Source organism: Dipodomys merriami, unplaced genomic scaffold (assembly GCF_024711535.1).
Source record: "Dipodomys merriami isolate MVZ:Mamm:240054 unplaced genomic scaffold, mDipMer1.0.p SCAF_39, whole genome shotgun sequence".
In the NCBI taxonomy this organism is placed as follows: domain Eukaryota; kingdom Metazoa; phylum Chordata; class Mammalia; order Rodentia; family Heteromyidae; genus Dipodomys; species Dipodomys merriami.
This window is the reverse complement of record NW_027205492.1, coordinates 1,823,913-1,840,045: the sequence shown is the minus strand read 5'-3', so window position 1 is coordinate 1,840,045 and position 16,133 is coordinate 1,823,913. Positions and strand designations below refer to the sequence as shown.

The 16,133-nt window shown below is 40.6% G+C and overlaps 1 protein-coding gene across 4 annotated transcripts in view; it reads left to right on the top strand.

The window, feature by feature from the left end:
* Chd6 (chromodomain helicase DNA binding protein 6) overlaps positions 1-16,133 on the top strand; it is a 147,986-nt gene that overhangs the window by 32,523 nt on the left and 99,330 nt on the right. For 3 of the 4 annotated variants that reach the window (XM_069989769.1, XM_069989770.1, XM_069989767.1), the window contains exon 2: positions 14,285-14,340. In XM_069989769.1, the coding sequence (XP_069845870.1) occupies positions 14,308-14,340 (33 nt within the window). In that variant the 5' untranslated portion in view covers positions 14,285-14,307. Of the gene's footprint in view, positions 1-7,734; positions 8,149-14,284; positions 14,341-16,133 lie in introns of those variants that run through there. The other variant, XM_069989768.1, reaches the window with a different exon arrangement.

The window sequence follows — 16,133 nt, the reverse complement described above, 5'->3', positions numbered from 1 at the left end:
TACTTTCTTAGTGGCTTTAGATGGCTGTTTTGTGACACCTGTTACTTGCTAACTTCTGGGTGCTGGATACTGTTCTTTATAATTTGCTTGTGCTCTTTATCTAATACACAATTACCATTTCTAGTTTACATGCAGAAATCCAGGCAAGAGAGACCATATAGCTAATAAATACACAGGGGCTAGGGTTTGGACTTAGATGATTGTATAGCTGTTAACAGAGATAAGGAATGGGTTCTGTCCTCCTGGCCTTGGAGGATAAGTTCATTGATACTAGTGTATAAATAATACACATGTATATTTACTACTTTGATTACATGTACGCTCACCATTCAAGATCTTTTTTGATCTTAGATGAGCAGAAACAGCTCTGAGAATGGGGTTGGAGGAGGACTTACACAGTGTAGTTTGAAGTGTCATGACTAACCACAGTCACCTTGACTCATTGTCAATTTGATAGACTGCTACTGCTGTCCAAGAAGCCACCAAGATAGGTCTTAGTTGCACACTTTTGAAGCAAAAAGCCTATAGCTAGTATCTTAGCCACTAAAAACAATTGTTCAATTTGTCTAAATTACAACAAATAACCAAGAGTCAGGAGGTACCATAGAAACTTTTAATCTAAGCTTAGCTGTCTCTGCTTGGTGTTTTGTTTTTTGTTTTTCTTTTTAGTTGAAGTAATGCCTTTCCCTCCCTCTCTCCCTGCCCGCCCCCCCCTCTTTTTTTTTTTTTTTGGTCACTCTTGAGGCTTTTACTTCAGGGCCTGGATTCTGTCCCTGTGGTTTTTTGCCCAAGGCTAACACTCTACCACTTTGAGCCACAGCTCCACTTCCAGTTTTTAGGTGGTTGATTGGAAGTAAGATTCTCACAGCCTTTCCTGCTCGGGCTGGCTTCAAATTGCAGTCCTCAGATCTTAGCCTCCTGAGTAGCTAGGATTATAGGCATGAGCCATCAACGCCCAACTTGTCTCTCATATCTTAACAAACTTTTAAATAATTCTCTCCCCTCTTTTGCTGTCCCTCATTCTGTTTTTACTTGAGCAAATGAATTTATTATATTTCTACCAAATGTTAATTTAAGTGGGAGTAGTGAGTAATTTGAGTGGGCTTGTTCCTTCACAAAAAAGTCACTGCTTTTATATATGTTCTTAATGTTTGAACTATTCTTGTTTGCATTGTTCTGATGAGAGGTTAGTCCTTGTGGGTGGCTGATGGTTTGAAAAATGGATGTCATTGACAGGAATGTGCATTATGGGGAAAGATGAGGAAGCTGTGATGAAAACTCAGAATTCATGCCTGTGGTAAAATCTCACGGGCCAGGCGCCTACGGCTCACGCCTGTAATCCTAGCTACTCAGGAGGCTGAGATCTGGGATTGCGGTTGAAAGCCAGCCCAGGTAGGAAAGTTGGTAAGACTCTTTATCTCCAGTTAACCCCCAGAAAACCAGAAGTGGTGCTGTGGCTCAAGTGGTAGATCACTTGCCTTGAGCTGAAGAGCCGAGGGACAGTTCCCAGGCCCAGAGTTCAAGCCCTGTGACCAGCCCCCCCCTCCCCCCCCTGCAAAAAAAATCTCTCAGGGATTAGTTCTGAAGGCAGTAATGGTGGGGATAGACCAAAAGACTTCATTTTATAGATCCAAATACTGACCCTGTATATTTCTGGTCAATGCAGAGTTGACTTCCTCCAGACAAAAAATTTCTTCAGGTCGTTACTCAGCTTGTTTTGGTAAAGATGTTTGAACCTTCTGTTAGAAGCAGATTTTTTTCTATCTCTGTAGCCTTTGGCTTTTTAGTAAATTTTGCTTGAAGAAAATATATTTCACACACACAAACACACACATATGAAAAGTATGAAAGATACTTTGTGTAAGTCAGTAAGGAATGTGTTACTGTTTTTACAGAAGAATTTATTGCCCAGATTTTTTTGTTAGTCATAGGGCTTGCACTCTGGGCTTGGGCACTGTCTCTCAGCCCTTCAGCTCAAGGTGAATGCTCTACCACTTGAGCCACAGCGCCACTTTTGGTTTTCTGGTGGTTAATTGGAATAAGAGTCTCAGGGACTTTCCTACCATGACTGACTTTGAACTGCAATACTCAGATCTCAGCCTCCTGAGTAGCTAGGATAACAGGTGTGAGCCACTGGTACCTGGCTACCCAGATATTTTTTGCTATATAGTTTTAGATCCTGGGGTCATAGGTCATCCTGGGGGTTTTAGGACATAGAATTTTTTTCTTTTTTTGTATAGTGTCTTAACTTTATTTGTAATTTTTTAAATTGAGATTAAGTGATTACATAAATTTCACAAGAATTTTTTCTTAATTGATGTTCTTTACTCTGTTTTCTTCATATATACTTGTAATTTCTTACAAAATTATCCACCATCTTTCTTTTTTTCTTCCCTCTTTCCTTTTTTCTAAGTATTTTGTTTGTTTGATTTATAGTCTGTTTTCCATATACATAGTTACATATATGCATCTGTATACATTGGTGCATATCTATGAATATGAGTGGAAACATAGGTTTTTTTTTTTTTCCCCTAGAGCTGAGGACTGAGCTCATGGCCTTGCCCTCGCCAGGCAGGTTCTCTTCCATTGAGCTAAGTTCTCAACCCTACGATATTTTGCCTTTTGAGAGTGTCTTCTGTTATTCAATATGATGTCCTCCAGTTGCACCCATTTTCCTGAAGGTGACATGATTTCACTTTTTCTTTATGTCTATGTAATATTCCACAATATGTGTGTACACAGTGTGTGTGTGCATGCATGCGTGTGTGTGTGTGTGTGTGTGTGTGTGTGTGTGTGTGTTCACACATTTACTGTGTAGACTAGACTGACATTGAATTTGAGAGCCTCCTGAATTCATTAGCTCCAGAGTACGGGATTACACAAGATATCATATGGACATTTATAAGGGTTGATAATATGTTTAACCTGATTAAAGTACCTTCAGTCAGCTCTTGAGTTTGCAAATTAAGGAGGGTAGAGAATGTAGAAGAGATAGGAAATATATAGGTGACTAAATAGTATTTGGAGACATTAGAAGTGGGAATATTCTGCAGAATAAAAAGCTAGAGCCGACTGAGAAGGTGGCTCAGTGGTAGAGCGCTTGCCTCGCATGCACGAGGCCCTGGGTTCAATTCCTCTAGCACCACATAAGCAGAAAAAGCCAGACGTGGCGCTGTGGCTCAAGTGGTAGAGCGCTAGCCTTGAGCTGAAGAGCTGAGGGACAGCCGCAAGTCAAGGGTTCAGGCCCCATGACCAAAAAAAAAAAAAAAAAAAAAAAAAGCTAGAGGTGATTTCATTTTCCCCAAGTATAGGGAGAGCTTGTATCAACAACTTAAAGCTTCAAGATGATCTTTGAGAATGAGAAACAGTTTTTTTCCTTACCAAATGTATTATTGAACAACAACACACATATGAAAAGTACACAAAATTTAAAGTTTAAATTTAAAGTGGTTTTTCCTCCCACTCCCCATGGTAGCTGCATTACCATTTGCTTGGGGGTGGAGGGCAAATGACCCCACCTTGCCCTTTTCTCTATAGCTTCTGCTAAGCCTAGAACTTAGGATAAGCTCTTCCTTGAGCTGTTTGCTCTAGTTCTAGTCAGTGAACCTTCCCTAAATGGGAAAAGGTAAAGTCAGCTCTCAGACCTTCTTTATCATCACTTCCAGTTCTTGATCTCCTGAATATATTCTTCATATATTGGGTATGTGTATATATTTGAGACAGGGTCTTTATATGTAGCTCAGTGTGGGACTCAAAAGATTTCAAAAAACTCAAAAGATTACATATGTATGTCACCATATCCAGGTTAACATACAATTTTTTCTTTTTTTAAAAAAAAATTGTGAAAATGCCGTACAGAGGGGTTACAATTACATGGGCAAGATGAGCACATTTCTTATCAAGCATTGTTGCTTCCTCCTTTGTTTCCCCTTCCTATCCCCCCCCCCTTCCCAATTTTTTCTTCTGTTGGTCGTGGGGCTTGAACTCTCAGCCTGGGTGCTGTCCCTCAGCTCTTCAGCTCAAGGCTAGCGTTCTACCACTTGAGCCACAGTGCCACTTCCAGTTTTCTGGTGTTTTATTGGAGATAAGAGTCTCATGGATGTTCTGGCCCTGGGCTAGTTTTGAACCATGATCCTCAGATCTCAGCATCCTGAGTAGCTAGGATTACAGACGTGAGCCACAATTTTTTAACTTGTGTGGCTCTTTTTTTTTTTTTTTTTTTTTAAAGATTAGGTCTTGATGATTTGTTTGGTTGGTTCTCAGCTGTTTTGCATGTTGGTTTCATCTTTCTGACAAGAGTCTGTCTTTATCTCTTCAGTGGGCCAGAGACATTTGTGCCACTCTGGTTTTCATATTCTTAGTTTGAAGCTTTCACTTGCTTTCATCAAGGTAATCTGCAAATACCATAATTTCCTGTTAAAATTATTATGTAGCATTCTTAGTACAGACTTTAAAAAATCACTGAACTTCAGAATTTACAGGCATAAAAGGAAATTTTATTCTCATGTTAGGATCTCCATTTACTTAATAGTATTTATAGAGAACACCTTCTATTGGCAGGCACAGTACCTGGTAGCAGAATAGTGATAAATAGGACATTGTTGTAGTCTGTAAAATTTAGTCTTTAATCTCATCTGGGTTGATGGTTGTAGAAAGATCTTTGGCTTTGGATCACTTTCAGGGGTTCAAACCTAAAATCTGTCTTTTATAAAAGTTGGGTAATGGCAGAATATTATACTCACCGTGGGATAGGAAGACTTGTCGGTGTGGCAGTTCAGAATGCACTGGAAAAACTGTGGAAACAAGTCCCCGGGGTGAGGCAGGCTGTGGCCGGTGGGTAGACCTGTCATGGAGGAGCTGTGCCTGGAGTGTGGTGTCCACAGTGGCGGGCCACAGGCACCAAGTTCAGGTGAGCCAGGTCTAGAGGGTGGGCACGCAGAGGTAGCTGGGGGGCTGCTGGAGCCACCGTGCCTGGAGCACAGTTGTTCCTGTTGGGGGCGCTGCAGGAAACGGAAACGTAAGCAAGGGGAGGCAGTCAGAATGTCACAGTGGGCGTGTGTGATACCTAGTGTCTGTATCTGAAGGCTCAGGAAGATGGTCACAAGGCCCCACCTGCAGCTTGAACTTTGGACATAGGACAAGAGCAGAACACTACCAGATGTCTTCACATTCTCCACAGGTGACTGTGGAGTAGGAGTGAGGGTAAGCAAAGGCACAGCACAGGAAAGAGAAGCTCCTTTCCTTCTGTAGTGTCTCACCAACTCCCTCTACTGACCACCTATAGCATCATGTACTCTGTAAAGGAGAAATGCTGGAGGCCAGTTGGCACTGCTGGTGCTGAAGGGTGTGTGGGCCTGAGAGGGGTGACGTGACAGCTGCCACATTTCACTTGCACAACGTTCATCGATAGGCCACACTAATCAGCACCCTGGACAGGCTAGTGGCTACTTGGGGAAGAAGGTCATGTGACCAGAAAGGAGGGTGAATGTTCTGTTTCTGGGTGAGGCTGCTATTTGTACTGCAGTGGGGTATTGATGAAGAGCTATATTTTAAGTGTACACACACACACACACACACACACACACACACACACACACACACACACACACACACACACACACACACACACACACACACACACACACACACACACACACACACACACACACACACACACACACACACACACACACACACGGGTGCTGGGGGTTCATGCCTGTAATCCTAGCTACTCAGGTGGCTGAGAGCTGAGGATCACGGTTCAAAGCCAGCCTGGGCAGGAAAGTCCAAGAGACTCTTATCTCCAATAAACCACTAGAAAGCCGGAAGTATAGCTGTGGCTCAAGCGGTAGAGCTCTTGCCTTGAACTGAAGAGCACAGGGACAGTGCCCAAGCCCAGAGTTCAAGCCCCATGACCAAAAAAAAAAAAATATATATATATATATATATACACACATATGTAATATTTCAATAAAAGTTAAAATCTAGAACAATCTGATTAAAAAAATAGATCCTTAAAAATAGGATTCGGGGCTGGGAAGGTGGCTCAGTGGTAGAGCGCTTGCCTTGCATGCCTGAGGTCCTGGGTTCAATTCCTCAGCCCCACATAAGCAAAAAGAAAAAAGCCGGAAGTGGCGCTGTGGCTCAAGTGGTAGAGTGCTAGCCTTGAGCTGAAGAGCTGAGGGACAGCGCCCAGGCCCAGAGTTCAGGCCCCACGACTGGACCCAAAAAAAAAAAAAAAAAATAGGATTCATCTAGCATAGGGGGCAGGAGAATTGAGAGCCAGCCTGGGCTGAATAGTGAGTTTAAGAACATAGTGTGAGACCTTGTCTGAAAAAAAGCAAGGACTTGGGATGTAGCTAAGCATTAAAGTGTTTGCCTAGCATATACAAGGTTCTGGGTTCAACTGATTCCCATTAGTAAAAAAATTAAATAAAAAAGGAATTTATAGATTTCAAAACAGAACCATTCAGTGTATTTTGGTAGGGTGACACTATCAAATGCAAAAAAAATGCTTTCTTTCCTAGAGTTTGTGTATGTTAGAAATCCTTAAAACAGAAACCTTTTCCTCACACCAATTGGAATATTCTAGTTGTGCAGAATATTCACTTTGTACTGCAAAAACAAACCTGTCAAGTGGAATAGCTTTCAGCTATGATGGTCTCAGAAACTTAGTTGTCGTTCAGATGTTTCTTAGAGACTTCCTGGACATTGTGCTTCACCCTGTAAACGCACAGAGCAGAACCCTGGAAGGACCACCCCTGAGAGAGACTCAGGAGCGAGGCCCAGGGAGATGGCGAGGACAGGAGCAGGTGGTTTTGAAACAGGTTGGAGCGAATGATGGAGAACCCCAGATACAATAGCCCCAGGGGGAAAATTGACCTTATATCAATAGAGGAGTTAGTTTTAAAGGAGTATTTTTGGTATAAGTCAGTGATTCATAGAAAACAAGTCAGATTTTAAAATAAGGGAATTAGTATCCTAGGAAAAACTTAAAACATTTGTAGCACAGTGTGGTTCATAGGTGTGAATTAAATATTGATTTAGTATATCATTATATACCAACAGTCTTTGCTATTGCAAAGTTCAGTTGGAACACAATCCTGTCCGTTTGCACACCGTCTGCAACTGCTTTTGCACTTTGGCAAAATCTAGTACTGTACTCCCCTCTCCTTACTCATTTCACTTTAGTGGTTTTACTTACCCTTGGTAAGCTGTGATTCTGAACTATTAAAGGAAAATTCTAGAAAGAAACATTTTCAGTTGCATGGCATTCTGAATATCATAGTGTTTGTGCTCAAGTGGCCCCTGCTTCAACTTCCAGTGACTCTGCACAGGATAGGGTGCTGGCAGTTGGGACTGGCCAAACAGCAGCCAGAAGTGCTTCCTCCAAGTAAAAAGGTGAAGGCACCGTAAGCTGTTTTGAGAAGGAGGCCACAGTGACCTAACTTTTATTACAGTATGTTGTTATTGTACTTTATGAGTTGCTATTAACCTCTTATTGTGCCTAACTTATAAGTAGAACTTGGTCATAGGTATGTACATATAGGAAAAAATATAGGAACTAGAAGGTGAAGGAGTTCAAAGTATTTTACATATATATGTACTATATGTGCATATTGTAATATAGGGAGATAGCATGATGAAATAATGCCATGCCCCCAAATACTGTTTGAAAAATGAGAGAAGGGAGGGGTGGTTTAGGGAATATAATAGATGGAATAAACTTACTTAGAGTGCACTATATGTATCCAGAGCATTACATGTGCAACTCCCTTGAACTACTAATGATTTCAAGTAGATAAATATGTATCTTAAAGTCTTAAAAACACAACGTATATAGGGCTCAGCACTATCTGCATCTTCAGGCCTCCAATGGGGGTCTTGAGTTGCCCTCCTTATGGGTAAGTGGGAGATGTCTATAGTTGAAACTGGGACTTTATAGATCCTAAAGCCTAAAATACTTGTCATCTGGGTTTTTATCAACCAGTATTTGCTGACTTCTGTTCTGTAGGAAGAAGCCAACAGAATAATTTCTAAAACTGGAATGGGAAAAACTGCTACCAGCAGTGTAAGCATGTGATTCAGAGTGGTGGAAAGAGCAAAAGGAACTGTTAAAGGTCAAACTATTGCCTCTGGGAAGTGGAGGTAGGCTTTATGTTATTGAAATCTCAAGCCAAGTATATGTATTACTTTGAAAAAGTGTGAATGAAGAATACTGAAGACAGTTGATTAGGACAAAATAAACAGGAAAGGGAGGAAAAGCCACAAGGAAGTGGGAACTCAAGCCTTTTCTGTCAACATGGGTTTCACATTTATTCACAGACTCACTCCACAGATAATCACTGGAGTCCGCGTGTCAGGTATTGAGGTTGTTTTCTGCAGAGTGGAGCTCCTTCCCAGAGGGTCCCTCACACTTATTGAAGCACTCAGGTAAAAGGTAACTGTGGTGTTGCTCTTGGTTGTGAGATTTAGGGAAGTGGGAGAACTTGACACCACCTGGTCATGTTTTTACTCAAGAAGAAGGAGCCAGATAAGGCAGGATAATGGAAGGATTTTCCAGGCAGAGACAGCTTGAACAAGACGTGAGTGAACAAGTCAGGTGCTGAGACCTGTACTGACGTATGTTCAATATTGTTGGATTTATGATGGAAAATGATGTCAGGGCAATAGACAAAGACCAAGGGCCTGATTGTTTATGCAGAGTTCTACTCTGTGTTTGTGGGTTTGTGGGTATTTTTTTTAAAGACACAGAACCCCTCCCTCCCCCAGCACCTTAAAAAGAAAATGATGGAGAGGAATAAAGCTCCATGTTGTAGCATTTGCCTAGCATGTACAAGATCCTAGGTTCCCCCTGCAGCACCACAGGAAAACAAAACAAGAGGCACTGTATTTGCCAAAGGTGTGTTTATACTTTAGGAAAACTAACGCGTGTCTGTGCAAACTCCAGGGCTTAAACTCAGAGCCTGGCTATTTGGCTCATAAATGTAGTACTCTTATCACTTGACCCATAGCTCCAGTCTAGCTATTTTGTTAGTTGGTTAGAGGTAGAATCTTGTGGACTTTTCTACCCAGTTCCTCTGGCCTTGAGCCTCAGATCTCTGCCTCCTGAGTAGCTAAGACTATTGGTGTGAGCCACCTGCATCCAATCAGGAAAGTATATTCTTGGTAGCAGTAATAGTAATGCAGAGTAGAGAGGTTTACTTTCAGGCAAAAGATGGTGCCTAGGTAAATAAATGAATGTGAGAATAAGCCGAAGTAGACTGAAGAGGAACCAAGGGATTCAGGAATTATAAGGAATTAAATGAAAAAGAAGGAATCAAGAAAGAGTTGGTTCTGGGCTGGGTGGCAGGTCATTAGACATTAACTTAACCACCACTGAAGAATAAGGAAGCATTATTAGTTTTGAAGAACAATAGGGTTTTTGTTTTGGTGGTACCTGATTGGGCTAGGCATGACTTAGTTGGGCACATCCACTTAGTTAGTGGTCAGCTGAGAGGGTTGGATTGGAAATGTGCAGCAGTCATTGTGGAGAGACAGAGTAGAAAGTTCAGGAAGCTCTTGTAGTATTGGGAGCATTGAGACAGTGACATTTAAGAGTTAGACTTTATAAAAAGGGGGTCCTAAGAGGAAACTGAGCTTGGAAGCCAGCAATCCAAGAGTGATAATAGAGAATGACCTTCAAGAAGCCAGTGAGGTGAGAATTTTAGAAAGAAGAAACAGTCCATATTTTAAATAAACACTGCAAGAAGTCAGAATAGGGAAGTCATCACAATAAACAGATTTTAGGGAAGTGTATGAGAGGAAGCAAGTATATGGAGGTTTTTTTGTGTTATTTTGAACCAAATCTATTTATTTGATAAGAGGAGGAGAGCTATAAAAAAGGGAAGCATTTAGTGATAATTGTAGGAAGGGAAATGATAAAAATGCTTATTGAGCATCTGCTAACATCCATATGAGTGTATGTATGTGTACCTGTATAGAAGGGGCACAGGTAACACATTCATAACCTATAGGCAGAATGCTACTGTAACAAGAATCAGAAAATAAATGAAATCAGGGCTAAAGAACCAGTGAGGAAAGTGGGATGTAGGTGCTATTTCCAGAGAAGGCATCTGGGATGAGGTGATAGTCAAGGGGAGGCCTGAACTAAAGAATAACAGAGGGGCTGAGAAGTGGGAGAGATGGATCCTTAGAAGCAAAGCCATCTTCCTCTGGGAGAGTGGACACACATGACTAATGGCTCCCTATAGTTCATGTTCACCATCAGACAGACACCATAGTTTCTCCACCCCTGTGAGGCAGGTGTCGTTACCATTTGGTAAGCTGGGAAGCAACATCTGGAAGAGAGGTTTTACATTGTTAGTCTTTGTTGGAGCCTGGATTCCTACTCTGCTTTTTGGTATTTCAAACCCTGGCTATTACATTAACTCCTGTAGACTTTTCAAGCATAGTGAAAGACAGTATGGCAGAAGGGAAGAAGCTGAGAACTTTCTCCTATTAGACCCTCTTTATAGTCAGGAGAGGCAGAGCCTTGTAAACAGTGACTGGATAGGGGTTTAAGGAAGGTGGCATTCTCCAAGACAGCTTTGCCTTCTTAACTAACTTTTCCCAGATGAGTTACTCCCTGTATCCAATTGGTAATTCATCCAAAAACTTCTTGTAACAATGAGATTCTCTTACTTGTGCTTGCTGTTAACTTAGTTCTTAAGAACCAGCCTCATTTCTATCAATGTTATTGAATGACATGAACTTGATGTTTTGAGATTTTTTTTATGTATTTATTTAATAATGCAGCCTTGGAAATGGCACCAACATGGTTAGATAGAACTTACGAACTAGAGACATACAGTAATTAAGTAAAAAAATAATTTGTTCCTAAATGTTTCTATTGGAACTGGGCACCTATTTTTCTTGAAGACTTGTTAGGTAGGTGGGAGTAGAAGGAAAGGAACTTTTGTGCTCTTTGCTTGCTCTTGTTACTTGCAGCATCTGTTTTAAAGAAGGTAATTAAATGCTGAACATACACAGGTATTGAAATACAATGAGGGGAGCCAGAGTCCTAGTTTTCATGTAATTCAGAAGTTATACACATGATTCCCTCCCCTTTCCCCGCCCCGCCGACAAATTCCCTGGTTTACTCACACAGTTAGGGGAGTTCAGAATTGTGTATATTATCTTTCTAATTAAGTGTGGAGGCCAAGAAAATTACTGTTTGATTTGTTCAGTCAGGAAAATCTAATCACAACTTCTGAATGATGGCAGTGCAGCCGCGGAGACCATAAACACCCTTTCCTGTGTGTGCAGACATACGGGTGCTGCATTGGATCTGTTTATTCATTTATTTCTGGTTCATAAAACCTAGTTCAAGAAGCAGATTAGACTGTTTTTTGCTTTTTTAAAAAAATGTGCCATCACAAAGACTTAAAAAGCAGAGGTAATTCAAGCGAGAATGTTTGTAAATTGTAGCACTGTCATTCAGCGAAGTCAAAATCAACGCATGCTTACTGAGCACCCATTGATGCTGGTGACCACTGTTACAGTATAAGGTGGCAATCTCCTGGTGTGGGATGGTCCACAGGAGTGCTAGGAGTGAGTGATTCAACAGTAGTCATTTGAGGCTTGCCAACACTTGCTTTCAGGGAAAGCGCAGTTATTCTTGAAGTACCGTCACTTGGACTCTTGGGGTTTTTCTTTTAATTTTTTAAATTGTTATAAAGGTGATGTACCAGAGGGGTTTCAATGAACCTAAGTCAGGTAAAGAGTACATTTTTTTTTGGATAATGTCACCCCTTTCCCTCGCTCTTTCCCAGTTGTTCCCTCCCATCCCCAAGTTGTATAGTTCATTTTCAGTTCAGCGTCTAGTGAGTACCACTGTGGCATTTGTTCACCCTTTGTCCCTCTATTTCTGTGTCTTGTGGGTTTTGTACTCATAATCTCTCTCGGAGGACAGAATGTGATGAGATGAAAGGAAAAGATGAAGTTTACAATCTCTAGCTTCCCTTTCATTCAGGCCATAGTAGCCCCACCTCTTCCACCATCTTTGGGTTGGTGATGGCATTCCTATAAAAAGTGGCCTTCTCTTAGCTCTCCTACCTCATCCTTGAGCTTCCTCTGAGGTCAGGCACATTTCCTCCTGCTGAATTGCCTTGGGATACACTCCTTAATATGGAACTGACATACAAAAGAATTGAAACTGGCACTGTTAGCTACTCAGGAGACTGAGATCTGAGGATTGAGGCAAGAAAGTATTTGAGACACATCTCTAGTTAACCACTAAAAAAGCCAGAAGTAGTGATGTGGCTCAGGTGGTAGAGTGCTAGCCTTGAACACAAGAAGCTCAGGTCCCCACTTGAAGGCACAGGACTGGCACCAAAAAAAAAAAAGTTGGAACAGTTTATAGATCTAGTAGCACCTTGCTTGGTGATGCTCAGAAAGCTTAAATAATTAAAAATAGGACCTGTTCTCCCATGTTCCTGACAGTTTTGGGATTGTGGTTATTACACGTTACATTGTGGTACTGAATAGAAACTGTGTTTCTTAATGCTTGGTGTTTGTGCTAGTTCTTTATATATTAAAAGTCATTTTTATTGGCATTGGAATTTTTAAAAATTTGTCTAAGTGATTTCATTTTGTTGAGAAGAATTTAGAGTACATTTGTCTTGTATTTATAAGACAAATACTGATAATACTTCTTTTTATCAGCTAGAGTTCTTTACCAAAGTTGCTTCATCTCAGAGTTTGTGGAGTTTGTGATGGTTGGGAATGTTCATCTGAGTTCATAATTTGACATTGAGAGATAAATTTAGACTAACATAAATTTACCTAGGACTTACTCCACTATAAATGAAATGGATGGCTTTATTGGGGTTAATAATTGTATCTCCAGATACTAACCAATGTGGTGATTTTTCTCTCCATCTCTACCCTCCCTGCTTTCCCGGCCTGTTTCCTTGACTAATGAAAGAGCACTTCTTGCAAAGAGCAGTATCTTGGTGGATGGTCTCTATATTACCCTTCATAGAATTTTATGACTTTTATAGGTGTGTGTGTGTGTGTGTGTGTGTGTGTGTGTGTGTGTGTGTGTGTGTGTGTGTGTGTGTGTGTGTGTGTGTGTGATGGAGTAATGTTAGGACTTATGAATATAATATGGAATAAGTAAATCAAAGTACCATCTCAAATACTTCACTGCAATTTAAAAAGCCTCAGTGTCTGCATCACTTTCGTTTAGATATAAATAATTATGAAACTTATACATAGTTGTGTGCCTTTGAAATAATTTTCCAGCTATTAAGAGTTCCTGTGGAGGAAGTCTGGGAAATCAAGCAAATAGTCATTATTAGGAAATGTTAAGTCTAGCCTAGAGCCAAAAGTGAGGAAATCTATGACCCCTTTGTGGTGCATTTGTGTTGCTTGATGGATCTGAAGTAGCACTTGTGTAAGTAATGCACAGCCTCAAATTCTTACTTAAAGTTTTTTATCTAAAGTTCTAGAATGCTCTGTTGTATCTATAAAGACAATTGCTAGGCTCTATAGGGTTCATAAGTCATTTAGAGTAAAAGCTCACTGCCACGGAGACCTTTACTGTTTGAGTAGGGATAGAGATTTAAGTCCTGGGTAAAATAAAATTAGTTAAAAAAAATCATATGACAGGAGAAAGTAAAGGAAGGAGGACATTGTCAAAAAAAAAAAAAGAAATACTCATCTGACTTACGAAATGATAGCCCCTCTCTACAACATTTTAATAATAACAATAAAACTATATTAAAAAATCATATGAGGTTGGGGGTATTGGCTCATACCTGTAATCTCAGCAACCTAGGAGAAGGAGGATCATGGTGTGAGGCCAACTATGTAAAAAAGTTGATGAGACCTATCTCAGCCAGTAAGCCAGGCTGTGGTAGTGTGTGCCTGTGCTTGTCCTGGTTATACCAAGGCAGTAGGTAGGAGAATTGCAAACTGAGGACAGCCCTAGGCAAAAAACACAAGACCCTGCCTAAAAACTAAATAAAAGAAAAAGGGGCTAGAGATACGGCTTCAAGTGGTAGAGCTCCTGCCTGCAAGCATAAGGCTCTGATACTCTTTACTTCATCTTACCTGGAACAATAAATTAGAGTCTTGTTAGATAGGATTAGATTGATCTTAGGGTCCATGCCCCAAGGACATAAATGTCCTATTGACATAATGCTCTAGTTTATGTTTTCTTCCTGTGGCTTGAGTGTTCAGAAGATAATCCAGACTTCAATTTGGTTCTTACCATAATCTTTACCTTTCTGTTTTACAGAAATAAGTATCTTCCTTCAATAGATGAAGATGAAAATACAGAAGAAGGAGAAGCAGGTAGGTGGCCCTCTTTCTGTCAGGGAGCACATCTGGATCAGGAGGGGATGCTGAAAGTGTGCGTGTGTTTTAACTCCGAGTGTCCTGTTGCCTGATTCCCAGCCAGCCTGGGATGACTTACTAGATAGGGAGCAATGTACTATAAACTGTAACTTAGGATATTCCTAAAAAATACTAAAAGAGAAATGTTTCCTGTCTTGAATAGCTTTTCAGGTGTCCCTGGGAGGTAGGACCAATTCTTTCTCATTTACATATTAATTTGAACAGTTGCTTAATGAAAAAGTCTTCTGGAGTTTATGAAATTATCTTATTAAAGGAGTTGTACAAAACTGTTCATGAATACAGTGTGTCTTGATCACTGTCACCCCTTTTATTGTTCTCCCCATCCTCCCAACCCACCTCTTCCCTCAGTGTTCTTAATTTTGTAGGCCATGCATTGAATTCTACCTCCATTCCTCTCTTCACTTAACTATCCCTCCTTGATCCTGCCCCTGCCTTTTGAGTACCTGTTACCTGATATTTATTTTGTTGGACTGTGAGTTAGTATTTCTAAAAAATTAAACTGTTTGTTCTTCCCTGACTCTACCATATTTGTGTTAATACTCTTATGCACACTTGGATACCACCCCAAAGTGTTTACTTAAATGTTTATAAACTCTAGGTTCCCACACATAAAAGAAAACATGCATCTTTTGTCTTTCTGGCCTTGATTTCACTTAACATGATTTTTTTTCCAGGTCCTTTCATTTCTTCACAAATGATGCAATAGCATTCTTTCTAATGCATGAGTAAAATTCCATTTTGTATATATACCACATTTTCGTGATCCATTCATCCATTGACGGGTATCTGGGCTGGTTCTCTCCCTTGGCTATGGTGAATAGTGCTGCAGTGAATATGTTGTGCAGGTGGCTTTACCATATCCTAGTTTGTAATCTTTTGAATAAATGATCAATAGTAGATATGAAATTCTTACAATGATCCATGAAGAGTTCCTCCGAGAGGGATCGGTGAATGAATTGAAAGGATGTGCACATCTGCTGTTTGGCCTTTGATCTCTTCAAGGGGAGGGCAGTTCATAATACTCTGTCCCTTTTGACTCAATTAGGATCTCTTTGCTTAGTTGTTAATTTCTGTGCCTTAGGTGATTTGAAAGGCTTGGGGAAGTGATTGTCTTGTAGACAATCTGTCCCTGAAAGACTGATTCTCCTTTACAGAATTGGATGTCAATAGGATGATTGAGTCATCTGACTCCCAGTCTCTCTCTAAGACTCTGTGCTAAGCAGCTGAGTGGGACCAGCCACTCTTTTCAATGTGCTTCTTGTGAGCCCTAGTTAGATGCTAGGGGGACGCAGGAAGGTGGTTGCAGCAACTAATCTCTGGCCTATCTCTGTGTGGTGTGAATCCATTGACTTGAGGAAGTAATTCTTACCTGCAGCAGTTCTAAGAACACACATTACAGCCAAAACACACATTACTGCTGGGTGCTGATGGCTCAGAACACACACATGCACACACACACGCACACGCACACACACACACACGCACCCTGAAGATAGCTTCCATCCCCTCAAAACTTATTTATGAAATGTGGGCAGGGTTATAGTTCTTACAGCAGGTTTCATATTTAATTCATACATTCTTTTTTAAATTATGTTTTTGTTATCTTTAAGTAGCTGTGCAAAGGACTTACCATTCAACAAATAAGTTTATATACAATGTATCTTGACCAATATCACCCCTTCCATTATTTTCCCTCTTTTTTTTTTTTTTTTTGTCGGTTGTGGGGCTTG